The sequence below is a fragment of the Astyanax mexicanus genome, chromosome 20 (assembly GCF_023375975.1).
Source record: "Astyanax mexicanus isolate ESR-SI-001 chromosome 20, AstMex3_surface, whole genome shotgun sequence".
NCBI lineage: Eukaryota > Metazoa > Chordata > Actinopteri > Characiformes > Acestrorhamphidae > Astyanax > Astyanax mexicanus.
Window position 1 is genome coordinate 28,566,393 of NC_064427.1, and position 27,516 is coordinate 28,593,908.

Here is a 27,516-nt window from a genome sequence, read left to right on the forward strand (position 1 = left end):
AATGCAGTATTTATACCTCAGATTTGTCGTTTTTTGCATAAGAAGTAAAGCACAATATGCTGCTCTTTTTATTTTCTTTTATTTAAAAAACGTTTTTAATTTGTTTTTAATGTTCTTTTTTAGTAATGCAATATGCTACTTTTAGTTTAAAATCAGTTTCTTTTCTCATGAAAATGCAGTTTTTATTGCAGCATTATATTTTGAACTGTAGTCTATACAAAGCCATGTGTACTACAACTAAACTGATTGCTAATGCATGAAGTGGAGTGATGCAATTATTTTATTTGAATGATTAAATGAAAGGGTTGTAGTTGTTTAAGATACTGACACAAATTATTTACTCTCTTTAACTAATCTTATTCACTGCTCTTCCACATGCTTTATATGACCAAATGTTTGTGGACATTTAAGCTGGTAAAATCTCATATCTCATTATGCTTAAGATAAATTGTGATATATGATACTATATATTATATATGATATAATATGATGAAAATCTAAACAAAATGTAATGGTTAAGTATCAGTATTCATTTGTAACACCAGCATGCCATCTATTTCAAATCTGTGACTATCACAGAATTGTCTTAACAACTGTTCTGTCTTCCAACATCAACCTAATCTCCTATATCACAACATTATGTAAATATTTTATCTTCAAACAGCAGTTTCAAACTCACATTGTAGTATTAAACTGTAAAAAACAAAAATGAGACATCACACAGGGTAAAATAATATATTTATTTTATTACAGACTATATTTAACTTTGACAGTGTACTTTTTATGTATTTACATCCTTAGATCATGTTTAATTCACTGATGAAAAAATTCTCTATAACTCATGTTTTTACACTTGTATAGTATAGTAGAACCCTATACAGCACGGTGTACCTTTGTCTCTACTGGAAAGGGCATCATTTAAGACAGAGTTTTTCAATCCTGGTCCTGACACCCTCCTGCACAGCATATTTTAGTGAATTGCCTGCTTCAACACACCCACTGCAACTCTAAAGTGGCTTGTTAATGAGCTGATTGGTTGAGTCAGGTGTGTTAGGAGAATGGAAAAGTCATAAATACCATTAAAAGCCATAAAAGCCCTGCTTTAGGACACTGTTTCCCCCCTGCCCCCCTCTGGAGTCAGCCAGTCTTTAAATAACAATACCAATATTTAAACAAACACACAAGCCCTTTTTAAAAAAAGTGGCTTCCAGTGGCTTCACCATAGCCTTTCCCCTATACTCGTTAAATCCACATCTTTAACCTGATTAACAGTGCTGAGCTAGCATTTACTTTCATTACAATACACTGTATGCACTTCAGATGTTGTTACAGTATCTGAAGCTACAGGCTCCACCGAGCTACTCTCATTTATGTCCACATAGTCCTGTTAAGACAAAGAAAATATGTGATGTTTTATTTTAATATACGTACTGCAGTTCATTCACTCATAGGAATAACATTAAGAATAAATATTATGCTATATTATGACAAAAGCCACAAAGAATAAGTCTGATGGACACTCACACGATCATTTTCAAGAATGTTTTCCAGAACTCCCACAATGTCCATGAAGGAAGGCCTTAAGGAGTAAGGCTCTTGCCAGCAGTCCATCATCATTTGTTGGCTGCGATGCAAATTACAGAGAAAGTTACAGAATTACATAAACCACACTGAACAAAAGTATCAAATCATATGCAATATTATCATCACAAAAACCCTAAAATATTGTGATATTATTTTAGAGCCATATTGGCCATGAGGGTAAAACATTTTTTTACAGTTTGTAGCAAAAGGAAAATGTACACTGTTTTCATTTCCCAATAAATATCTACTAGAGAAAGATTATATCTGTACAATATCTTTTATTTTATTCAGTCCTGGATATATGCAGTGCATTATTAGTATCGTGACATATGCAATAATATTAATTTTGTTCCTTCAGTGTATTCTTGAAATTATTTTATTTTAATTCAATGTTTTGTCATATCGACACAAATATTGTGATATTATTTTAGGGCAATATTGCCAACACCTAAGTGCATATTTGCATGTATGTCTTAAACGCAGCTTGCTGATTTTAGTAGCAGGGTCTGTTTTCACTTATGCACAAACAAATAATCCCAGAATACTCATGAGTTTTACAAATAGCTTAAATCTTTGCTGGAGTAATTGTATCTAACATCCAGAGAAGTAGGATTTTGACTAGATTTTGGAATATTGCTGTGAGGATTTGATAGCATTCACTGATAAGTGCATTAGTGAAGTCAGAAAGTTGGATGTTCACCACCACACTCAACTCATTCCGAAAGTATTGGATGAAGCACAGATCTCCACATTATGTTCCACAGCTAAATATTCACACCTGAAATGAGGTATTATGCATCTACACATGTACATGCATCTGTCAGCAATGAGTGCAAAAGTAAAATAGCTGAATCGGTTCATTAGAAAGGGTGTCCACAAACATTAGGACATATAATGTATGTCGTTCTGCATGTATCCAGACTCAACAGGAGTTTAGCACATGCCACTGCTGTGGTGCAAAAGCAACCCCATCTTAAATGTCAGTAGAAACCATAATATGTTTTTAACTGAGAGGTGTGAAAAGACCTCTTCACTTCCACTCACATTTCAGGTCTGCACTGTTCAGGCTCACTGTTTCTGTGGCCAGCACACACAAAGCGTGCTACTTCCTCCGATGTGTTCAAGTCTGGGTACGGCAAAGTGCCTGAGGAATGTAAATTAGGGTTATTTATAGCAGTTTAGTAGAGACATAGCAAAGACGATACAAATAACATACAGCTCTGGAAAAAATAAGAGACCATTTAAAAATTGTGAGTTTATTTGATTTTACCAAATTGAAAACCTCTGGAATATAATCAAGAAGAAGATGGATGATCACAAGCCTTCAAACCAAGCTAAACTACTTGAATTTTTGCACCAGGAGTGGTATAAAGTTATCCAAAAGTAGTGTGTAAGACTGGTGGAGGAGAACATGCCAAGATGCATGAAAACTGTGATTAAAAAACAGGGTTGTTACACCAAATACTGATGTCTGAACTTTATGAATATGAACTTGTTTTCTTTGCTTTATTTGAGGTCTGAAAGCTCTGCATCTATTTCAGCAATTTCTGCAAATAGATGCTCTAAATTACATTTATTTTTTTTGGAATTTAGGAGTCAGTTGGTCCGTAGTTTATAGAATAAAACAACAATGTTCAAACTCAATCATATACCTATAAAAAGCAAAATCAGAGAAACTGATTCAGAAACTGAAGTGGTCTCTTCATTTTTTCCAGAGATGTACATTTAAGTTAAAAAATAGCACTCAGATGAAAGTGTTGATTTCAGTTCTATTCAGAAAGAAGTTAAAGGTTACCTGAAACAATAAATGATAAAAAATTAAAAATAAGTATTCATAGAAAGCCCAATGGTATTTTTAGGTGGCACCAGTATGTGGATGAACACTGTCATGCTGAAAACACATGAATTTGTTGGTAGGGTCTCAAACAAGACTTAAGCAGGACTAGTGAAGGACTGAAGATGATTTGCTGCCATTCTAAGTCCATGGCACTCCATGATAGTCTGGTACATCTACACACCCAGTTTCATTGTTGTTGGTAAAATCCTTCTGGGTGCATTTATTCTTCTCACATTCAGTGTAATTTAACTTAATTTAATTTAAGGACACTTACCAAATGTTTGCATCTCCCATAATACAATCCCAAATGACCAGACATCCCCTTTGAATCCATAGAAATCATTCTTGAAGTACTCTGGAGGGTACCACCGGGAGGGAACACGTTCCTGCAGGGGGACACAGAAGCCACAACCGGATGCTACACAGTCAAAACAAGCTGCAGGAAGTATGTTTGACCACACTATGCCCTTCATGCATTTCCTTGCACAAGCATTCAGCCCATGGAACATTTTATGATACTTTCTAATCAGTATATATTTATTGCCACATTTATGCCACTGTCAAAAACAACAGAAGATATTAAGATATTTACCTACAGATGTTTCAAAAGTTGTTTGTAGCCATTTTTTAACATTATGTAAAATTATTTGTATTTGTGCACAAATAATTACAGTGTCTTGTTTATTCATTAACAACTTGTTGAAGTATTAAACACAACATATAGCCACATTTGTTGTCTAGCTCAGTGTAGTGACCTTTTAAACAAAACGAACTAAAATAACCTAAGCCACCACAATTAGAAGAAGAGCTGGCGATAGCGGCTTTGACTCGCTGTAGAGTATGAAAACTGATTCCAAACTTTTAAACAGTAATAAGTGTCACTATTTCATAGATACCCTACCACCCATTGCTGTCACAGTCTGTGCTAATGCACACATACAGCTTGTCTAGTACGCCAATAGAATAAGACTTTCTGAAGTAGATAAACATGAACCTCTTTTAACTGGACAATAGAGTCAGTTACTCTAACAAAGTGTTTTCTTAAAATAGTTCCACAATCATTCTAAATGTATAACATTTTCTGATCATTTTGAATTTAGCAAAAAAAATCATGTAACTCATCATGTAACATTCAAGCAGACTCCTGTGTCTTCTTCAGATATTTTGTTTTGCAGAATCAATACCTTCTTCCCATTCCCAGATTAACAACCACCTATAGCTGTCATAGATGTAGTAATGTAGACCTTTAGTAGCACCTTTACTCCATTTCCAGGTGCTAATTTTTTGTTGCTGAATACAATCAAATCCTCACAGCAATGCACATAACAATGAATGTCTATTAAAAGTCTCTTTAACTCTACAAAAGTTAGTGCTTTCAGTGTATTCTAAAAAATACTAGTTCCAGAATCATTTTAAAATAATCATATTTCATGTCATAGTACTACCACCACCATGCTTTACATCGGGGATGGTTTATGTCTGAATGTAGCACTTTTTTAAAATTGTGGCCAAATCTTGGTTTCATCTCATCATGGAACATGTTAATACATCTAAGCCCACTCCTATGTTTTCTTTAGATGTTTTGTTATGCAGAATCGATAGCTTCTGAGCGTTCCCCCACTTATAACCTCCTACTAACTTTCACAGAGGCCAGAATGTAAACCAGACTTTGTACTTTAGGCCTGGCTGTGGTTTCTCTCAGAAGACGTTCAGCCTTTCAGTGACCCTTTCGAATTATTAATGCAACCAAGATGTCTGGGAGACTGAAACACTTGAACGTTTTCATAATTTATAGTTGTGTGGGTCTATATCCAACCTTTCTCTCAACTGTTGTCAGCTTAGTTTAAACCAACTGCTGAAACCAATAATTCTCCATTAGTGTGTAAGTGGTCAGTGTAGCATTGTAAAGCAACAATCAGCTGCAGAATAAGTACAGCAAAAGGAGATCCAAATATTCATGCCTTGGCTTTTTATTGTACCCGTTTCATTCTGAAACCTCTAGGGGGCGCTGAGCACAAATGTGATCGTGAACCAATATCCTGCAACACTCTCTCAAAGTGTGTCTGCTTCACTTTCTTGTTTACAGGTGAGCAAAAGGCATAAAAATTGTACTTGTAACAAAACTGGTATAAAACAGTAGATGAAATGTTGTAATGCAATCCTAAACTGTTTAATAACAGAAAAGCTGAACCTAAAGATGTTTTTTTTTATATATTGTGGCGGCTCTGGGTTGTGTGTGTGGCTGCCTGTAGGCATGTTTCTGTTCTCCTGTGTACGAGGATGACAGGGGTGGGGCATCTCCCTTGGGAGGGGTTATGCAGAGAGGGTGGGCACCACTCTGGATCTGCCATCTGGGAGACACACAGCTGGGTTGGTGGCCTTTGGGCTATTTGAGCTCTGTGGGGATGGTTTTAGATCTCCTAGTCTTGTTAAAGGCTGTAAGTGAGTGGCAAGCCTGTTCAATAAAGGAGCTGTTGAGCGTACAGCATGAGTCTCACGGGTCTTCCTTCCTGTTCCACGCCACAATATTGTGTTGATAGAGCCTGCCATGCCATTCATAAACGCTGCAATGAAAAGAATTCTCTAGACATTCGGGGGTTTTCTCGCCACTTCTTAGCAACAACTACTTCATTTTTAAATTGGGTGCTTGTTGGTCCAGAATTTGTTCGCGGTAAGGTTTGTACCTCTGGACAGGAGGATCAGAAAAAAATGCACGCAGCGCAGTTACGTACCTCCGCTGTGTTAGGTAATGTTAGATACATTAAATTAAGCTGTGGACATGTTATTAATCCACAAATTGCAGAGAGAACAGAACCAATTCAGGCTCTGGTTTATACTGATTACAACACACCTGATTCAATTAACCAACTAACTAATCGACTAACAGAGGTGGAAAAAGTACTTAAAAATTGTAATTAAGTAAAAGTACCTTTATTTGCTAAAATTCTACTCAAGTAAAAGTAAAAGTACCCATCTAAAAATCTACTTGAGTAAAAGTAAAAAGGTACTCAATTTAAAATGTACTTTAAGTAAAAGTTACATAGTTACTTTTAATTATTTGATGTAAAAAAGTAAAAACAAATCATGAATCAAATAGTTTTTTAATGAAATATTATTCCACATAATAATTTGGACCTTTCCGGCAGTATTTGTTTAGACCACCCCATAAAACATTTTTAAGAACAAGTGGTATAGGTTTCTATGAACCATTTTTTTCTTTACTGTTAAACGTTATGGTCATATAGGTGACTATAAACTGTATTTTTATAGTTTTACTATTTATAGTTCATTATTATGTTTTAACTTGCCATTGCTATGCTTTAACTGCTATTTACATGTTTTATTTAACATTTAAGCAGATTGTTTAATGATAAAAATACTCTCCACCACATACTTTCTCAGGTTTGATGTGGAAGTTTTGAAAGCTGACAGCTCTGTCCGGTGGGGCACATTTTGTATTGCATGAGGATGTTATTGCCTCGTTATTCCACGCACAAGTGTTACGCCCTCGCTATGTTTTCCTGTGTTTTCCCCGTTTCCTAGTGTGTTTCTCTAGTACTTTTCCATCACGTGTGTGTAATTTGTAGCTCCGCCCCTTCCCCAGGTGTTCAGTGTTTCTTGTTACTATTTATAGCACAGTTTAGTCCATGTTTAGCCGTCGGTCTTTGCACCTTCCCCTGTTGTCTGTCTCGCCACGTTCACGTTTTAGCTCTTTTCTCGTTCCTTGGTTGTTTGTATTTTCACGCTCTTGTTTATTTCTAGTCACGTTTATTTCCTGTTTGTTTCTTTGTTTATTTTGTATATATTTGCGTATTTATCCCTGTTTATATTCCCTAGCCCTGTTTAGTTATAGTCTGTTTAGTTTAGATACTTATCTGTTTAGCTTAGCTCTTTGTTGGTTTTCCCTGTTTGTTTATGTATACATATTTATTCGTTATTCCCCTGTCTGTTTATTTATTTATTTGTTATTTATTAAAGTATTGGTCTTACCCGCATTTAAATCCGCCTCCCGTCTGTTCCCCGCGTTACATGAAGACCGACCAAATGGATTTTGCGGGTCACCCTTGGGCTGGATGCAAGCTGGCCATCCGTCACGCTCCCTTTGGGACCTCGGCGCAGGATAATCCGAGGCCTCGAGGCTGAAGAAGGCCTCGGTCACGGCGCTCTAAGAGGTCCCAAGATCCGGAGGATTTTCTTGGGGGGGGCTAACGGTTGGGGCCATCGGCCTCGCTCCGAACCACGGGGTAGGCAAGACGGGCAATAACGCAAGCTGTGAGGACTATTTCTGGGATTACGTGGACCTCCTCGCAGCCGCGTCCAGTTCGGAGGACGAGTTCTCCTTCCCGACGAGAGCCCGCTTGCCGCTGGCTGTGGAGGCTGTACTCCACCCGCCTCCCAGGGCGCGCTCCACCTCGGCGGCTCCGCAGCTAGCTTCAGCGGCTAACCAGCTAGCATCTCCGGCGGCTGCAGCTCCAAGCTTCTCCAAGGCTACACGGCTAACTCAGTTAGCATCTCCGGCGGCTGCAGCTCCAAGCTTCTCCACGGCTCATGTTTCTTTGGCTGCTACGGCGCTTTCCTCTCCGGCTGCAGCGGCACCTGCTTCTCCTACGGCGGCAGATCCAGCCTCCTCGGCGGCCGCCCAGCCACGCTCCGATGCGCTGGACTCTTCCGGGGAATCAGCAGCTCCAGTCCGGGTTTTCGAGGCTCCGAGGGCGGCAGCAGAAAGGGTCCAAGTCTGTTCACGCCAATGTTCCTGTGCCAGCGGTGCCCACCGCCAATGTTCCTGTGCCAGCGGTGCCCACCGCCAATGTTCCTGTGCCAGCGGTGCCCACCGCCTATGTTCCTGTGCCAGCGGTGCCCACCGCCAATGTTCCTGTGCCAGCGGTGCCCACCGCCAATGTTCCTGTGCCAGCGGTGCCCACCGCCTATGTTCCTGTGCCAGCGGTGCCCACCGCCTATGTTCCTGTGCCAGCGGTGCCCACCGCCAATGTTCCTGTGCCAGCTGTGCCCACCGCTCCTGCTACGATGCCAGCGGTGCCCGACACCGTCCATGTTCCTGTGCCAGCGGTGCCCACCGCCCATGTGCCAATGCCAGCGGTGCCCACCGCCCATGCTACGATGCCAGCGGTGCCCACCGCTCCTGCTATGATGTCAGCGGTGCCAGACACCGTCCATGTTCCTGTGCCAGCGGTGCCCACCGCCCATGTGCCGATGCCAGCGGTGCCCACCGTCCATGTTCCTGTGCCAGCGGTGTCCACTGCCCATGTGCCGATGGCAGCAGTGCCCACCGTCCATGCTCCTATGCCAGCGGTGCCTACCGCTCCAGCCCCGACGCCAGCGATGCTCGTCGTCACGCCGCCAGCTCCTGCTGCCCGAGTCGCCGCGCCGTCAGCTACAGCTGCCCGAGTCGCCGCACCGCCAGTTCCTGCTGCCCGAGTCGCCGCACCGTCAGCTCCTGCTGCCCGAGACGCTGCACCGCCAGCTCCTGCTGCCCGAGACGCCGCACCGCCACCAGCTCCTGCTGCCCGAGTCACCGCGCCTTCAGCTTCTGCTGCCCAAGCCGTCGCGTCGCCAGCGAGGCCCGTCACCACACCCACGCCTATCCCGGCACCCAGGACTAAGTTTCGCCCCAAGCCCCGTGTGCCCAGGTCTGCCCCAAGGCCCCCGGACTCCAGCCCAAGAAGTTTGCTTTGCTGGCACTTTGCTGGCTCCATGGACTACCCCACAGACTTTAGCCAGTCCTGGGCATCCCCAAGTGGTTCTGGTCCCTATGTCGCTTCCTGTTCTGGTCCCCGTGTCTGTCTATGTTCCGGTTCCTGTCCTGTCTGGTTTGTCTGTGCCTGTTCCTGTCACCGTTTTCGTGTCCGTTCCTGTCAATGTTTTGGTTCCTTTTCCCATGTCTAGTCCTGTCCAGTCACCTGTCATGTCTCACGTCCAGTCATCGTCCCCTGTCCAGTTTCCCGTCCAGTCTCCTGTCTTGCCCAATGTCCAGTCTCCAGTCACGTCCCCTGTTCCGTCTCCTTTCTTTGTCAAGTCTTCTGTCCCATCTCCTGTTTTGTCTCAAGTCAAGTCCCCGGTCTCGTCTCTTGTGTTTCCCGGCCTCTCCCCGCCGCCGCCCCCCGGGGTTCGTTTTTACGCGCCTCGGGAGCTGCGCGTTTAGGGAGGGGCTTCTGTTACGCCCTCGCTATGTTTTCCTGTGTTTTCCCCGTTTCCTAGTGTGTTTCTCTAGTACTTTTCCATCACGTGTGTGTAATTTGTAGCTCCGCCCCTTCCCCAGGTGTTCAGTGTTTCTTGTTACTATTTATAGCACAGTTTAGTCCATGTTTAGCCTTCGGTCTTTGCACCTTCCCCTGTTGTCTGTCTCGCCACGTTCACGTTTTAGCTCTTTTCTCATTCCTTGGTTGTTTGTATTTTCACGCTCTTGTTTATTTCTAGTCACGTTTATTTCCTGTTTGTTTCTTTGTTTATTTTGTATATATTTGCGTATTTATCCCTGTTTATATTCCCTAGCCCTGTTTAGTTATAGTCTGTTTAGTTTAGATACTTATCTGTTTAGCTTAGCTCTTTGTTGGTTTTCCCTGTTTGTTTATGTATACATATTTATTCGTTATTCCCCTGTCTGTTTATTTATTTATTTGTTATTTATTAAAGTATTGGTCTTACCCGCATTTAAATCCGCCTCCCGTCTGTTCCCCGCGTTACAACAAGCATCCGTGCCAATTTTTTTTTATTCAGACAATTGTTTTTTTCCCCCAGCATTTAATTTTTTACTCAGTAATTGGGAGTTTTCCAATTACTAAAGTAAATTACTTGTGTCAAAATGTACTTGAATAAAAGTAAAATTATCTATTTTAAAAACTACTTTAAAAATGACAAATTACTCATAAAATCTATTACAGAATTACAGAAACTTGAATAAATGTAATTCATTACTTTCCACCTCTGCTAACTAACTATCTGCCCTCGTTGAGGCGAGCTGAGTGATGCAGCAGAAAAAACTAGCAGAACAATGTGTTACTCCAGAACCACATGGCTAATCCATCTAACAGTCTAAAGAACAGTCTAAAACACTTAACGTAAAAAAAAGGCTTAATGTGAGTTTTCTTTACATTGACACCTGTTATAAGGACAAATCTTTACGTGGTTTAATGTACTAAAACAATGAGCCAGAAACAATAAAAATATCTTATTTATTTTACTGCATAATAAACTTAATCAGAATCTTCATAAGATAAACAAGTCACTATAACCCACATTACTGACCTGCTGTAAAATCCAGAAAGGCTGGTGATGAGTAAACAGGCTGGATGAGGAGCTCAAAACAGTAAATGATGGATTTTGAGTTTGCTGGTGTAGCTGGTCAGTCTGTATAACCAGGCTGGTGTTGGACCAGTATAATTAGAGCTCATACCGAGAGAGTAGAACACACCACTATCCAGGGCCGCCGCTCTGCATACGCAGACAACGCAGCCAGCGTTAGGCCTCAACCATTTTGCAGTTGCAGGGAGCCAAATTGACTGAGAATGAAATGTGTTGAAATTATGACATTATTAAATTTAAAACCCAATGTGAATTATTTATGATACGCTCATCTTTTTTGTCTTTAAACATTGCATGGGGCACCTACTCTACTACTTAAAAGCGGCACGTTATTATTTTTGTGCATAATATAATGCCCCCACCCCTATTGCCTGAAATGGCACGGCTCGGTTTGCTCTGTTGGTTGTTGCCAGATGTGACATTTTCCAGTCAAATAAATAATCAAAAAATGCATGGAGGCGCTAAATCTTGCGCATGTTTAACCATTTTTAAAGTGTATGTGGCCATTCTATACAAAAACTTGTCCAGTGCAATATTTGTGTAAGTTAAAAACTTAAAATAAAATAAACAAATAGGATGAAAAATCGTAACTTATCTGGCAACCTTAGTCCTAACTAAAGTAGCAACGCTACTTGAGTTTGGCAGGAGACAAGTTCACCACGCGAAGTTGCTACTAAATGGTAATTCAACTATGAAGCGACGGTTTGAGTCTGGAGCTGAGAAGAAGAAAAAGAAGCAGAAAGATGAGGCCCATGCATCCCTTTCTGGTGAGTAACTTCGATGTTAAAGGTTTAAATAGTTTTGATTACTTCATGTTCAGTGGTGTTGCCTGAGCTAGGTACGTTGGCTTTGCTGATTTGGTAGCTTTAAACGCTTAACTAGAAACTAATCTGGGTATTGCAAGGCACGTGGCACGTTTGCAAATAGTAGTAGTGTAGTTTGAAGATTTTTAGTGACTTTAATAAAAAAATAATAAACAGAGTAGCCTACCTATTGACTAATGCCGTCAGTGCACTATCCAAATGGTCTGTATGACAGCAGGATCAGACAGCTCTATAGATTTTGACAGGCTGATATAAATACACCACGAATATAAACGATAATTTCATAACCTTTAAGGCTGGCTTGTGTAAATGACGTGTCCACTGCTTAAAATAGACATGCATCGTTTCATTTATTATTTATACATTATAAATAGTACTCTTGTGCTGTTCTTCACTGTTATTGGCCTTACTTATAACGTTGTAAATATTCACAGTTACATGTGTAATTTTAATAAATAGAAAAATTTAGCGTAAACCTTTTGGGGGGGGGGGGGGGGGGGGGGGGGGGCCTCCCTGACCAGTTATGCTTAGGGCCTCCAAAACCTTAGCAGCGGCCCTGCCACTATCACTGATCTCAGCTACACTGGTAAAACGTGCTACAGTGTTTATAGCTGGTTCTGGGTAATTCCGTGCTCTTGGGTTAGTTATTTCCTGCTGTATTACTCTCAGCTCTCCTCAGAGAGGGCAGTTAGTTCATTAGTTGGATCAGCTGTGGGTAATATGAAGCCGGAGTTCGCTGCTGTTGCGCCGAAAAGATTCCCCTCCCGATCTCTAAGCTAATGTTAACAAAAAGCGGACATGCGCAGACTCGCTGTGTGACATCAGCGTTTTCAGAAAGCTCAGTTTTCCCCGTCCACATAGAAGGGTATAGCTGCAGCCTGGAGCACCTCCAAAGGGGAGGAACATACCTCCAAACAGGCGGAGCCTACCTCCAAGTAGGATGGTGCTTGATGGGGCTTGGTGTTACGCCGTATGGTGTTTTTCACGATGTTTTCTGCTTGTAAATAACCCCAAAGTTTAATTAAGTAATCTATTACGTTTATTAAATGTTTATTTCTTTTAAAATGCATTTTCTAAGAGTCTAAAAGCATGTTGTGCACATTGCAACCACATTTTATTTATTTAAAACGTTTAAACATTTGCCATGCTGTGAATTTTTCAAATTAGAAAATAGTAAAGATCTAAATAATAAAGACAGTTGTAGCCAATAATATTATAAATACATACACACTACATGTATTTTATTTTATTGATATTTAAGAAATATAAATAATCATTAATTGTTGACTAATATATTTATTGACATCCATGAGCCTTTTAATGACGGAGGACTTTTTTTGTGGCATTCGGCAGAGAAATGGAGTTGTGTTGAGTGAAGTCTCCCTGCCTTACGATGTAGACTTAATAATATATATAATCTAATATATATAATATAATCACGGAAGACTTTTATTATGACATTCGCCGGAGCCGTGGCGAGAGAGGTCTCGCGCACAAACGCACTCCCACTCTCGAGCCGTATACTGTTGGTGGACTTCCCACTTGGAGGTAAGCCCTTCCCCGTTGGAGCTGTGGACCTCCCATTTGGAGGTAAGCCCCTCCTCTTTGGAGGTGCTCCAGTCTGCAGCAATACATACTTGTGTCCACACGGAGTTTTCAAAAATCTCCACCTTGGAAGGCGTTTTCGAAATGCTCCGTTTTCAGTGACTGAAAACGCCATTTTCGTGTGGATGGGGCCTTAATGTAAACTAAACGCAGTGTAGTTTTAACTGGTAGTTAATAGGGAGAATATAGTTTTAAACAATTTAAAATATATTGTTATAAGCCTTGTTCAAGTTGTATGAGCAGTAAATATAAATTAAACACTGCAGTTACTAAATCCTTGACCAAATAAGCCTGAGTAAATTTGTGTATATAAGCTAAAAAGACTGTCAATAATATTGTTCACCTGTTTTTAGTTATACCCAAGTATTACAAGTGAGAAAACAATGTAAATTATTTTATATGTATTTCTGTGTGTGTGTGCACAAGCACATGACTACTGTTCACACCTGGCCAAAAAAGGGAAAAATGTGTAGTATAAGTTAAAATTGATAACCTTATCTGTGAATTAAAAGTTTAAGTAAAAGAAATCCTCTCTTGAAGAAAATTAAAGAAAAGTCATAAAACACGAAAACGTGCCTGGTTCCCTTTCTTGCTTACAGTTATCTAGGTACAGGTAGCCATATCCTGATACCGGTAACACAAGCTTAATACAAAGTAGAGAACAAGAAAACACAGGGGAAGGTCTGGGGGGAGTGACTACACACTGAGGGTGAATCAAGTTGAATCAAGGTTTCTCTGCTCAAGCAAGGCGTGTAAGTTTATTACCAAGCTCTGAAGATGCACTCTCAAGCAACAACTTGTCAGTTGTCAATGAAAAGTTGTGGGTATGGCCAGATTGTAACATATTTGGTACTTGACAGAATTACATTGTGTCTACAAGAAATAATGTAGTAATAAATAGTCAAAGGAATGTTATTTAATAATGCTTAGATGCAAAATATGTCTGCTTTGTGACATACCAGCATATTTTCGGTAAAATCTGTAAAATCACTTTTTCATTGTTTGTATATCATTGGAAATCGATTTATGTTAATTACATTCAAGGGGGCTGAACACTTAAGCAAGATTGATGTTGACCCATGAATAAAAATACCTCTGACTTCACTTAAGCTCTTACCTTGTAGTCTTTCTTGCAGCTGCCGCGTCTGCTCCATGTGCGTGTGACCTCCCTAGCCAGTCCAAACTCGGCTACTTTTACTTCACGTGGAAAACTGTGCACCATGATATTCCTCAGTGCCAAATCACAATGCAGTATCTGATGATCACATAATGAGCTAGAATAAGACAATGAAATGAACCACACCAAAAATAAAACCCACCATTTTTACAAAACAGAGGAAAAGTACAGATTGAGTTGGGTACCATTTTGGAGCGCAGGTGCTTCATGGCGTGTGCTATGTGATAGGCAGCAATGGTGAAGAGATGCTGAAGATCTTCGTCCGAGGACAGTTTGTTTTGATTGACCTGCAGGAAGCTGCGGAGGGTCCCGTGGGCTACATACTCCATAACCAGCATATACGGGGCTGAAACACACACAAGTAATGTAGATTAGTAGATTATTAGAACATTGAAATAAGATAATATAATGCTAGTGCATCTCAAAAAATTATATCATTAAAAAGTTACTTTATTTCGGTGAATCAGTTCAAAATGTGAAACTAATATATTATATAGATGTATTACACACAGAGGGATCTATTTTAAGCATTTATTTATTTTATTGTTGATAATTATGGTTTACAGACGATGAAAACACAAAAATCAGTGTCTCCGAAAAAGTGAATATTATATTTAAGTCCAATTAGTACTTTTGGCAGTGTGGGTAGTGTGCCAAGTCCTGCTGGAAAATGAAATCTGCATCTTCATAAAAGTTCTCAGCAGAGGAAACATGAAGTGCTGTAAGAGTTTCTGGGAAAACACTGCACTGACAGTGGACCAACACCAGCAGATGATATGGCTCTCCATACCGTCACTGATTGGTGGAAACTATACACTAGACTTCAAGCAGTTTGGACTGTGTGTCTCTTCACTCTTCCTCCAGACTCTGTTCTCTTGATTTACAAATGAAATGCAAAATTTACTGATGGTCAGTGATGGTTGGAGAGACATGTTATCTGCTGCTGTTGGTCCACTGTGTTATATCAAGTCCTATGGTTAAAATATAATTACATTCATATGAAGTACATCCTCCTTTATATGTACTCCCTTCAAAGTTTCACAAAACATAAAAAATAATAACTAATTTCTGATGCAATCTGCTTAGGTTGGTGGTATTTCTAAAACTTTCTGTCACCAAAGGTGTCAAAAATATTCACGTTCATTGCTCAGGTAGAAGACACTAGGGTTTAAAATATTTCTGTAAAAGTTGAAGTATCAACTCAAGCTTTTATTTAAGTAAAAGTGAAAAAGTACTGGATTTAAAACGACTTAAAGTACAAAAGTAAAGTAATTTAAGGTGAAAAAGCCATTAAGGACAAAAGCTTAGGCCACTAAACTGATTATACACAGAGCTCTTTTTGTTTAGAGTGCAGGATGTCACACTGCTTTGTAAATAGCTCCCACAGAGCTATATATGATTATTGCGTACATGATTAAAATAAATCTGAATCATAGCAAGATCGGACATTCACACCCCTACCACTTATTGGTAGCGTATGGTCTTCTGTCATACATCCTGTCATACATCCTGAAATGTTCACAGCAACTTTGTGTAGTTATACAGCTTTCAGTGGAGATGCAATTGAACAAAAGACAATCTCTTACCATCAGTGATATCCCATTCCAGCAGCTGCAGCAGGTTCTTATGTGTGCCAAGCTTCTGCATCACTGAAACCTCATGTTCCACCTGCCTGTGGTTACAGCCTAAAACATGCAGCAATGAAACAAAAAGAAAAATACATCAGTGAACATCACAGCATGCTATAAACCAACAGCAGCAAAATGAATGCAGTTTCAAATATGCTCTTTTCTCTCTTAAAAAAGTAAAGAGTTTGTAATCCTTTATACCTTTTTTGGAGACTTTACAGGTGAACCTGCTGTGACCTCTGATGGTGCCATGCATTACTTTTGCCTTATAGAACACTCCCTCTCTTCCAGCTTTAATGAGCTGATCCAATTTAAGGTCAGCTTTGTTAAACCGGGAATTCTGTGAATAGAGTTTAGAAATGTGTGCAGAATTAATGTATTTAATCAATAAACTGTTAGTAATCAGTGGCAGTAAATACTAAATTAATTCAGAATATTCTCTGAAGTTGTAAACAACATTGCAAAAGTCGCTTTAGGCTTAGGTAAATAAATTCAACTAAGCAATAAATAGACTGTTGTTAAGCTATACAGTATATCTGCATTCATATCATGCAAACCCGGAGGCAATATTTACACCCTGCTTTTATTTATTCACCTTTATCCAAACACAACTACTGTAACTATTCCATTCCATTTTAAACACTGTATCCACCCACTGTTCACTCTATTAGACACTAATATGGCGTCACATCAATGTAAAAAATTCGAGGGCGCAAAAAAATAATAAAAAAAATAAAAAAAATTACCAGCGTGTTTTAACATTTTGCGTGTATAAATGAACTTCTCGTCAGCACAAATATGAAACTATCGAGCCAAAAAAGGGGACTCGTGTGCGCGCTCGGGTGCTTTAATGGTGGACTCAGTGGCAGTTCTACACCATTGGTCAACTGGTGGGGCAGTCTAGCGCCAGTGGTAATGATAAAAAGGCTTAGCCGTTTTCACACCTGTAGTTGGTTTTTCTGGTCCGAATCAGTTGATGAGTTTGTTTACTTGGAGCGTTTTCTGCCTCTGTTTGGTCTGGTTTTACACAGACATAAATGTAAACGCACCAAAATGCGCACCAATAAACCACGCGAGCAGGCTGTGTCCTCTGATTGGTCAGAGCTGTCTAGCGTGGGAGTAAATATAAGTAACTCATACAAAAAATAGCGAGAAGATTCTGTTCCAGCGCGAATATCTGTGCTTTAACACTGAAGGCTGAAACGCTGCGCTTTTAAACACAGTGTTCAGACATGCAGCGCAGGTATAAACATAGTAAACCGAGTCACGCGGCTGTGAGAAGTGAACGTAGCTCAGACCGCGCGTGCATGGACTCAGTGTTTGTTCATAGCTGTGGTAATTAGCGTTATCTGTCTAATATATCAGATTAAACTGCGTCTTATCAGCAGTTTAGCTCAAATAAATGGACTATATTTAGCTTGGTCGGATCGGGACCGGATCATGTTTTCACCACAAGTGAACCGCTCCAGAGTTCATTTGGGACCGGACCGAGACCACCTTCTCTAGCTGGTCTCGGTCCGGTTCTTTTGATCCGCACCCGAGTGCGATTACTGTTTTCACACCTGCCCAATCAAACCGCACTAAAGTTACAAACGGACCAGAGTTCGTTTTAACCGGACCAAACAGTGCTGGTGTGAAAACGCAAAAAATATCCATGCAATTTACATGTCACGTTAAAAATGATTATATTTCACATTTCAGTGTTATTGCTATGATTTGAAATTTATTTTCTCATTTTATTTTAAATGTCTTTTACATCAGCTGTCTTCTATTGTTTGTATGTTGTTTAGCAAATAGCTTTCCTACACTTTAAAGCTTTTGCTATGCTTTACAAAGTTATAAACTCTTTGTCTGTTTCATACACAATTTACATCAAATTGCATTTTCTTGCAACAAAACAACATATTCTCGAAGTTTGAAGGCCTTTTCTGTCCTTAACTGAACAGTACATTCTGACTGCTTAGTCTGTCATAGAGGATCCAAGTTTTATTGCAAAAACTGCTCACAGCATGCAGCCCTACCTGGGAGTTAAACAGATCCTTTGAGAAAAACATGCATATTTTAATTGGTATCATTTTCAATATTCAAATGAATTCATTAAAACACTGTCTGCTGTACAAGTGAAACCCAGCCAATAGCTTAAAGGCTGGTTTATAGGTTTTCTAAGGCGTAGTCTGCTTAGGGCCCTACGTTTGTACTCTGGTTTAGTCTTGTTTGATGCAGAATTCTAAAAGGGTCTGACTTTTTTTTTTAATTGACTTCCATTGAAAATTAAGAAGGTTTTAAGTTGCTCTTTTTCAATAGACAGCAAGGATATGCCTTTTTCATGCACATATAAAGGGATCTGTTTGAAAGAAAGAATTAATGCAATATTTTGATCCTTCACCCAGAATATACCGTTTGTGTTGATCTTCTTTGGGATCTTGAAATCTTTCTGGTGGTTTGGCTTTTTGCAGCAGAGGTGGAAACTGCTCCTTGTTCCAGTTTAACTGTGTGATTTTTCAGAGGTAAAGAGTTCAGCAGAACAGGATCAGCTTTAGGGGCTGTGGGGGTCAGCTCTTCAGTCACCCACTGTTCTGCATCCTGTAGATTCCTTATATTGCGTATTAAAGACTTGTACCTAGAGGAGTATAGGATTTTCATACCTTAGATATCACTAATCTTGCAAAAAGAAATATTACAGACTGACGACTTACTGAATTAGCAAACTCACGTTTTCAGCCACATTAAAGCCATTGTGATGATGAGAAGGATGAAGACAGATGCAATTATGGTTATGTAGAGTGATAAGTGATCTATATCTGAAATATATAAAGCAATAGCAATTTTAAACTCTGATAATGATGCTACAGTGCATGTGTTTGTTTATCTTCTTCCCCACCCACAGGCACGCAAGCAACGTAGCTACCACACACAGTGGTAACCGTTTCACACCATTTAACCGTTTCACACCATTACTCACCTGCTGTTGTGCAAATACGAGGACTTTCTGTGGTGCTGTTTGATGCCATACCAGTAGTCTGCTCTTGGATATGGACCTAGACCAATAAAAACAAGAGAAGAACAGAAAGGATATCTGACCACTGAAAAATCATTAGATGACACATCTAACCATCATATATTATTAGGGTTGTAGTGAACAAATGCATCACAGGGCTTACAATTCAATATATTCAATTCATGATATATTGTGATAGTGTAAGCAAGATGACATACTGTGACTGTTTGAATCAAATTTTAGGAAAACTCTCATAAGCCCTATCTGGACAGGATTAGTTTCTATAGAGAAAAATATTCACACTTCTACTCAGTGATAAAACTCTTGCATCCGGACTGCAATTAAAAAAACAGGAGGACCAGTGAGTTTTTAGGCTTTCTTGGTCACGTGACATCACATTCAGAAGCTCCTCCATTTCCACTCGCTGTTGTGTTTTTGTGGGAAACACAGGGAAACCTGCGCCCGAAGTGTAATTATGGTGCGCGGCAGTGAACTATTTTATTAAACGTGTGGTGACGAAACAAAGAGATGTGTGTCCGGACAAGACTAAAATTACCAGAAGACCACAGAGTTCAGCAAAAACAGTAGATAATTCAGCCTGTAATTTTCACAGAGGACGTCTGAGAAAAACACGTACGAGGCCGTTCCAGACAGAATAAAATCACAGAGGACCCCTGTAAAAAAAGAAAATTACCCCAGGACCTCCTGAGAAACTAATCCCATCCATATAGGGCTTTAGTATAAAATCATATTTATAAAATCTGAATAGCAGAAAAGAGAACAGTGGGATCTATAACAACATCTTAACTTTCAATGGAAGTCGATGTACAAAGGGTTTATTTCAGGTCAAAACAAATACTTGTTTTTCATTGGACATCAATGATAAATGCATTCAGCAATGCTTATGAAGGATTTATAAGGTCCCGATGTGGAAACCTTTCAAATAGTAGAAAAGTATTTTATACACTGTATCTGTTTAAAACATATTAGAAATAATCATACTGCTTGCTTGCGGGAGTTTAAAATCACACTTACAAAGCATTATTACCAAGTTACAACTAGTTACAACCACATTTATAATGCTGTATAAATACAGTGTTCATAATAAGTGCTAATAATAATGTCTTAACTAATGTCAGTCGATAATAATTCAGACTTAATATACACATTCCCTTTCAGTTTTACAATATGTAACTTTATAAAAGACGATGTCCAACAGAAAATGGAAGTTCACCTGGAGGTATCGTTTTTTACCCAACGAAAGACAAAAATCTTCCCCTTTTTTCAATCAAATTGCTTAATAACACTAAAGCAGTACATTGATTATGATCAGATTATTGAGTATAAAACACTGATTACAAATGATTAAAAAAGAAAAGAAATAAAATGACACTTACACGTGAAAATGCCAGTTCGCTCAGATCTTCTATTGTGGCCACTGTGATCTCACTATGTGGTGAACTGTCTCAGATACAAAGCAACAAGTTCCACTGAAGGGAGAGAGAGAGAGAGAGAGAGAGAGAGATGGGCTGTCATTTCCTCACTTCTGTTTAGAGCGCTGAACATGCTGCATCCCTCGCTCTGCAGTTAACCTGCTTAAAGCCCACTCTTATTGTGGTTTCCTGTCAAAAAAGACAATACACCATTGAATTGCTGTGAGAATGTACCAGTTTAGACTTCAGTACTGGGGCCTAAAACATGGACAAGTCATCCATAATCATGTCTAATAAAATGAACTAGTTTGTTTGCATCGTGGATTAATTTTATACTGTGTAGTATCCAACTAAATCATTACACTCCTTACATTTCTGCAAATATTTTATTTATTATATATTTTAATAGGACAGCACTATAGAAATGAAACTTAGCCCCACCCCTTGTGTGTGGAGGGGGGGGGGGGGGGTCTTAGGGCTACACTAAACAGAGGGCTATGAGAATCACTCACACCCACAAATTTGAGTATTTTTTCCTTCTTAACCCTCTATAGCATCATATTTGTATTTGTTGAGAATATTTTGGAGAAAATAAAAATAAAAAACAGACTAAAAATAAAAAAATAAGACCACTAAAAAATGATGAGTTTCTTTGATATTACCAAACTGAAAACCTTTGGAATATAAACAAGATAAAGATGGATGATCACAAGCCATCAAACCAAACTAAACTGCTTGAATTTTTGCACCAGGAGTAAAAGCATAAAATTATCCAAAAGCAGTGTGTAAGACTGGTGGAGGAGAACATGCCAAGATGCATGAAAACCAGAGTTATTCCATCCAATATTGATTTCTGAACTCTTAAAACTTTATCAATATGAACTTGTTTTCTTTGCATTATTTGAGGTCTTAAAGCTCTGCATCTTTTTTGTTATTTTAGCCATTTCTCATTTTCTGCAAATAAAGGCTCTAAATGACAATATGTTTTATTTGGAATTTGGGAGAAATGTTGTCCGTAGTTTTTAAAATAAAACAACAATGTTTTATTCAATATACCTATAAATATATACCTATAAATAGCAAAATCAGATAAACTGATTCAGAAATTAAAGTGGTCTCTTAATTATTTCCAGAGCTGTATGCTTTAAAAAAGGCTTTCAAATACACTTATTAACATAGCAAAAAATAAGTTATCAAAAATGTGGTTTGTTTCCTGTGGGCAACACACTTCTATAGAGGGTTAAAAATTAACAATAACCATTATGTGACCATAGTTTAATGCGTTGTTTCAAGGGTTTATGGCCATTTTCTGCTTAAAAAAACACTAAAAAGTCGTTAGTAGCCCCGTCTCAGTAGCTAGCTGGCTAGCTAACTTTCCAGTTCCACCTTACAGGATGCAACGGATGGCAGAGGCTGCAGCATTTAAGGTGGAACGGAGAATTAGAAGGAAATAAAAGCTAATTTCAGCTCCCCATCACAGAGGAATTAAGGAATTGACAATAATAATTCAATGCTGCACCACTTCTCCCCTTTCTGAAGACATATTATGCCCTAAAGTTAACTTGTTAACTTCAGCGCTTCACTGCTATAATGCTATATCTGTATGGGGTGCTTGAAGGTTTGTTCCAATTCTTAGGGGGAGGATTTCACCCCTTTCCTTTGTAACTCTGTTCCAAGAGGAAGAGTTACACTCGAAATCAAAAGTAGGGGTACAAATTAGAAATAGGATAGGGACATATTTTTATTTCAACACAACCATTAACGTCTAAATAGCTGAAAACACAACTGAGTACACCCCACAGTGAACATCCAATATATGACCTATTGAGTCGCATTCATTTCCAGGTATTGTGACTCGTTAAGAGTTACAAAGTTCGGGATGTGAATAAGAATAGGGAGCAGGGCTGTTAAATTAGTTTTTTTGTGGACAATTGTCTCATACCGGCCACTGGATATTCAACACAGCGCTTCATGACAAAGAACTCTCTGAAGATGGACTAAACATAAAATTGTTGCTCTCCACAAAGAGGCCTAGGCCATCTAGCCGAAAGAGAAGCTTCTTCTTTTATGGCATCTCTTTTTAGAATGTTTTATTTTGTGTGTGTGTGTGTGTGTGTGTGTGTGTGTGTGTGTGTGTGTGTGTGTGTGTGTGTGTGTAAAAAACGTCTTTTTCCTAGCCACCAATTCAACCCAATCCATTCAATTCATGCTTGTATTACACACTAATTAACTATTAACACTTCTTTACTTCATGTTTTAATATTTTATAGTCCAGTACACATATGTTGAAAAAGCTATGTACACAATCTTTGTCTTTTAAGAAGTCAGTGCAAATCATTTGATTCGAATACAACTATACGATGAATTACATTAAACAGTTTAATGCAAACAAATGAACAAAAAAAAGATTACACTAAATATAAAAAAGACCATTTCAGTAGTAAATTAACATAACAAAAAGAGAGACCTGATAAGAGGACTACTGTGGCGCTCAGCAGAGATCCAAAAGAGAATAATCGTGAACTGTTACAGAGCGTTACAGGTAAAGTCACTGATTACCAATTAGCATAACTAGCCAAGTCCAGATTACCACTCAACATAACACAACAGAAGACGATTAGAGACACAGAGAAGAACTCACTAGAACAGGGCTGGGGTTCCACATTTGGGTAATATTTAATACTATTTAGACAAGATTGACTAATCCAACTTCTTCATGTTAAATATGTCATATAGTGGCACAATGTAGCAAGATAAAAAAAAACTCATTGTCCTTGCTTCACTCACTGCTCTCTGACTGACTTCTCTTGGAGCAGAGAAGATTAACATATTAACATTAATATTACAGCACAATTATACAGGTCCACGCTGTAAAATGCTTCATGTTTAGCCACAGATCGCTGAAAAGCGGAAGAGAGGTCATCCCTTCACACAGGAATTCATTTTTCTTTTCTTTTGCGTTCTATATGAATAAATAAAGTGCTCAGACACTTCCTCTGTGACATGCTGACGCAATTTACAATTCGGGTATCCTGAGCGAAGACATCGATGACGGTACAATGGCACAAACTGTACTACAGGACTTGTTGGCACAGAGAAACCTGCTTGAATCACAGACAAAAAAAATAAGCAGAATGGTTGTGTCATATGCTTCAATGACACACTCTGTAAACAAGCGTGGAATGACATTCAACGTGTGGATTAAAAAAATAATAATACAAAATAATAACAATAATAATACAACAAGTAGCCAAAATGTGCAACATTGCAGAATGAGACCGGAAAAATGACAGCAACTTAAAGCATAAAAGTGCATCCAGTACTTTTTAACATCTTATAAACACAAGATAAAATGCTTGCAACCCTCCACTTTTCTTTACAAAGAAATATTTATAATGATCAGATGTATGTAATCTACATAACAAAATACCCAAGATCAGGATAGCTTAAAAAAGAAACTCAAAAAAAAAAAAAAAAAAAAAAAAAAAAAAAAAAAAAAAAAGATGTTAGCACAATCGATGCCACAAATTATTTAAAAGATTCTAAACAATAATAAATAGATTTAGTACCAATCGCATCTTACCCATACGCACACTGTTGATGTTAATGACTATCATTTGTCACATATGGTTCGTACAGTATGTGACCGGCACTTACTAATTTACTCTGTACATAAAATCGCAACAGATTAACACAAAAAAATTAAACAAAACAAACAAACAAACAAACAAACAAACAAGACAGGGTCAGGAGAACAGACGCTTTCGTGAATTGTCCGATGTTGCAAGCCTGAAATAACTGGACAGTACCACAGTTTGGCTAAAACAGGAAATAAAAACAAAGGGAGAACAAAAACAAACAAAAAAAGCTCCTCTCAATCTGAGAGACTTCATCTTTTTGAGTGTTGATATCTCAGACAGTGACAAGAGCGCTGAAGAGCATCACTGAAGAACGCAGTACTTCTTGTAGTCCGTTTCAAAATCCTCATCCATGCTGCTGGTGTCAGCCATCTTTTTCCCATCAGTCTTTGGCATGAACAGAGAGTAGTCCACTCCCTGCTGCTCATAGAAGAGGATGTACGCCGAGTCCGTGTCAATCTCCTCTGGATTCACCTCCTGTAATCGATAAATTCACAGATCGACAATGATTTGTACAATCAGCGTGAGCATCAATAAATATACAGAGGGGAGTTTGCTTTTAAATGACTGAGTGTGAGACACCTTGCACTTTACCTTGCAGCTGCTGTCATTGTAACAGTACCATTTGTCATTGGGGTTTTTGGCATACGTGACATAATGGCCTCCTCCAAGTATCCCTGAGTGACACTGCGAACACAGACAGCAATAATTACTACAGCACTGAAAAGGAACATTGCGTCCACTGAGCGTTTTGCTAACACCTTCATGTTAAAAAATATAAAAAAAGGAAAGCTGTCTTCAAATCATTTTAAGGTGAAAAACAGGTAATTAGAGCTATTACAGTTCTAATTCCAGTTAAATAAGAAAGGATGCTGAAGATTGCATGTTATAAATGGCTAAAGATGGAAAAAAAATATATATACCATAAGAAAGAAAACTGATCATCAGTGTTAACTGTGTTCTATAAATATGTATTGTTGTCTCTATATCTCCTAATATTAATTGTGATATATTTAGATGTAAAAGATAACACCTCCATTGTTATTAAAAGGGGGGGACTTTTACTTTGAAGTGGCGGAGCGAAGTTTGGGGAGTGTTTTTTTTTTTTTGAGGGTGCTCGTGCAGTTCTCACACGGGGGAAGCTGTGAATGTCGGAACGGATAAAAGTAGCTGTTGTTTGACTTAATAAAGTTCGTCTTTATTCTGAGTAACATTGGTAGCAGAGGATGGTTAGTAACTACAGAATCCCGCCAACATTTGATGAAGGGAAACCGTATGAAAGTTGGAAGAATGAAGTCGCTATCTGGACTAGAGTCACGGAGCTGGAGAAGAGTAAGCAGGCGCTTGCAGTGGCTTTGGCGCTGTCTGGAAGAGCGAGGGAGACCGCGATGGAAATACCGGTAGATGACTTGAATAAAGACACTGGCATGAATACTTTGCTCGCGAAACTCGATGATTTGTTTCTCAAGGAAGAAAAGGACAGAATATACGAGGCATACTCAAGTTTTGACCGGATTGTCAGAGACAGTAGTTCGTCTATGACGGACTATATTATTGACTTTGAGCAGCGCTACTCACGAATGCGAAAATACAAGATGGATCTTCCCGACGCAGTGTTAGCATTCAAGTTGCTAGACACAGCGTGCTTAGACATAAAAGATAGACAGTTGGCTTTGACTGCATGCACAGAATTGACGTTTGCATCAATGAAATCAGCACTGAAGAGAATATTTGGTGGAAAGCCATCTGCAGTGACAGTGGGAATTAACCAGGAAACTGCATATGTAACAGAGCAAAGACGGCAGAAGGGAAAATCCTGGTCGCAAAATGATCAAAAGACACCACTGCCAGGCACAAATCCTCTGGACAGGTACGGTCGGAGATCTAAATGTGCAGTTTGCCAAAGCACATACCACTGGGCCAAGGACTGTCCACACAGAAGTGAGCAAATCAAAGTAACTGAAGATTGTAAAACAAATGATGTAGATGAGTGCAACATTGCTCTGTATTCAAAAGAATCACTCACAGAGGCAGAAATCTTCATGACAGAGTGTTTTGGTTCAGCTATAATTGATACTGCATGCACTCGTACTGTGTGTGGTCAGGAATGGCTAAATAGCTATGTCACTGAATTAAGTCAAAATAAGATAAGACATCTGATGAAGACAGAGACAAGCAGTCATAGACCCTTTAGATTTGGGGATGGAAGAGTAGTCTACTCCACCAAAAAGGTGAAAATTCCTGCTAAAATTGGACAGACAGAGTGTCACATTGAAACTGAAGTTGTCCCAGCAAATATTCCACTACTTCTGAGTAAAGCATCAATGAAAAGAGCAGGGACAGTGCTGGATATGGAAAATGACAGTGCAATGATGTTCAATCATCCTGTAAAACTTGACTTTACAAGCTCTGGTCATTACTGTGTGAACATTATGGACAAAGGTGAAAATAGCGTTCAAGTTGATGGTGTCTTGACAACTGCCGAAAATGTCACTTTAGAAGAACAAAAGAAGGAAGGTCTGGAATCTCACTGTGACAGCGAAATCCTGACTGTCTCAGAAAAACTGAACTCCGCAGAAAAACACAGAATCTTGATGAAGCTTCATAGACAGTTTGGTCATGCTTCTGCTGACAGACTACAGAGGCTTCTAGCCAGCTCAGGAAATAAAGATACAGAATGTGGCATCATTCTTCAAAGAATTGTCAGTGAATGTGAAACATGTCAGAGATACAGTAAGACCAAACCTAAGCCAGCAGTAGGATTACCCCTGGCATCTCAGTACAATGAAACTGTGGCGGTAGATCTGCATGAACTGGAACCAGGTGTGTGGTATCTTCACATTATTGACCAGTTCTCACGATTTAGTGCTGGTAGCATTCTGACTACAAAGAAATCGTCTGAAATTGTGAAACACTTTGTTCATGATTGGATCAGTGTGCATGGTCCACCTCAGAAATTATTCAGTGACAATGGCGGAGAATTCAACAATGATGAAGTGAGAGATATGGCAGAAAATTTCAACATAGAGGTAAAAACAACAGCCGCATATAGTCCATGGAGCAATGGAGTTTTGGAACGTCACAATCAGACACTTACTGAGGTCATGATGAAAGTAAAGACAAGTAACGGCTGTGACTGGAATACTGCATTGGACTGGGCTCTTATGGCAAAGAACACCATGCAAAATGTCCATGGCTACAGTCCACACCAGTTGGTTTTTGGCCAGAATCCTAACCTGCCCTCTGTGCTTACTGATAAGCCTCCAGCTTTAGAGGGCACCACAAAAAGTGAATGGGTGGCAAAGCACATTTCTGCTTTACATGCATGCAGAAAAGCTTTTACTGAAGCAGAATGCTCAGAGAGAATACGGAGAGCACTGCGGAAACAAGTTCGTCACACAGAAGAAAAATATGAAATGGGGGATAAAGTTTATTACAAAAGAGTGGACTGTCCTGAGTGGAAAGGACCAGG

General features: G+C 39.2%; 2 protein-coding genes across 2 annotated transcripts in view; both read right to left on the reverse strand.

Annotated features, from left to right (window-relative positions):
• Positions 1 to 721: 721 nt before the first annotated feature.
• Positions 722 to 18,773, reverse strand: LOC103022888 (fibroblast growth factor receptor homolog 1-like). Its single transcript, XM_049469094.1, has 10 exons — positions 18,689 to 18,773; positions 18,373 to 18,595; positions 16,177 to 16,315; positions 15,934 to 16,032; positions 14,533 to 14,693; positions 14,288 to 14,425; positions 3,696 to 3,807; positions 2,629 to 2,728; positions 1,525 to 1,624; positions 722 to 1,384 (listed from the first exon to the last, which is right to left on the reverse strand). The coding sequence occupies exons 1-10, from the start codon at positions 18,709 to 18,711 to the stop codon at positions 1,280 to 1,282; spliced, it is 1,200 nt and encodes a 399-aa protein (XP_049325051.1). The 5' UTR covers positions 18,712 to 18,773; the 3' UTR covers positions 722 to 1,279.
• A 3,989-nt stretch (positions 18,774 to 22,762) lies between these two features.
• Positions 22,763 to 27,516, reverse strand: part of LOC103023192 (ubiquitin carboxyl-terminal hydrolase 32) — a 43,742-nt gene continuing 38,988 nt past the window's right edge. The window contains exons 33-34 of the mRNA XM_022681292.2: positions 24,639 to 24,731; positions 22,763 to 24,521 (exon numbers count right to left, since the gene is read on the reverse strand). Coding sequence (XP_022537013.2) covers positions 24,348 to 24,521; positions 24,639 to 24,731 — 267 coding nt within the window. The 3' untranslated portion in view covers positions 22,763 to 24,347. The remainder of the gene's footprint in view (positions 24,522 to 24,638; positions 24,732 to 27,516) is intronic.

What these genes read in the sequence shown, in the direction of transcription:
- LOC103022888 (XM_049469094.1), bottom strand. Translation starts at nt 18,711, where the DNA reads ATGGCTTTAATGTGGCTGAAAAC. An exon ending in CTGTAAAGTCTCCAAAAAAG is followed by an intron (nt 16,033 to 16,176) that starts GTATAAAGGATT and finishes TGCATGTTTTAG; the next exon opens with GCTGTAACCACAGGCAGGTG. An exon ending in GAACAGTGCAGACCTGAAAT is followed by an intron (nt 1,625 to 2,628) that starts GTGAGTGGAAGT and finishes TTTGCATCGCAG; the next exon opens with CCAACAAATGATGATGGACT.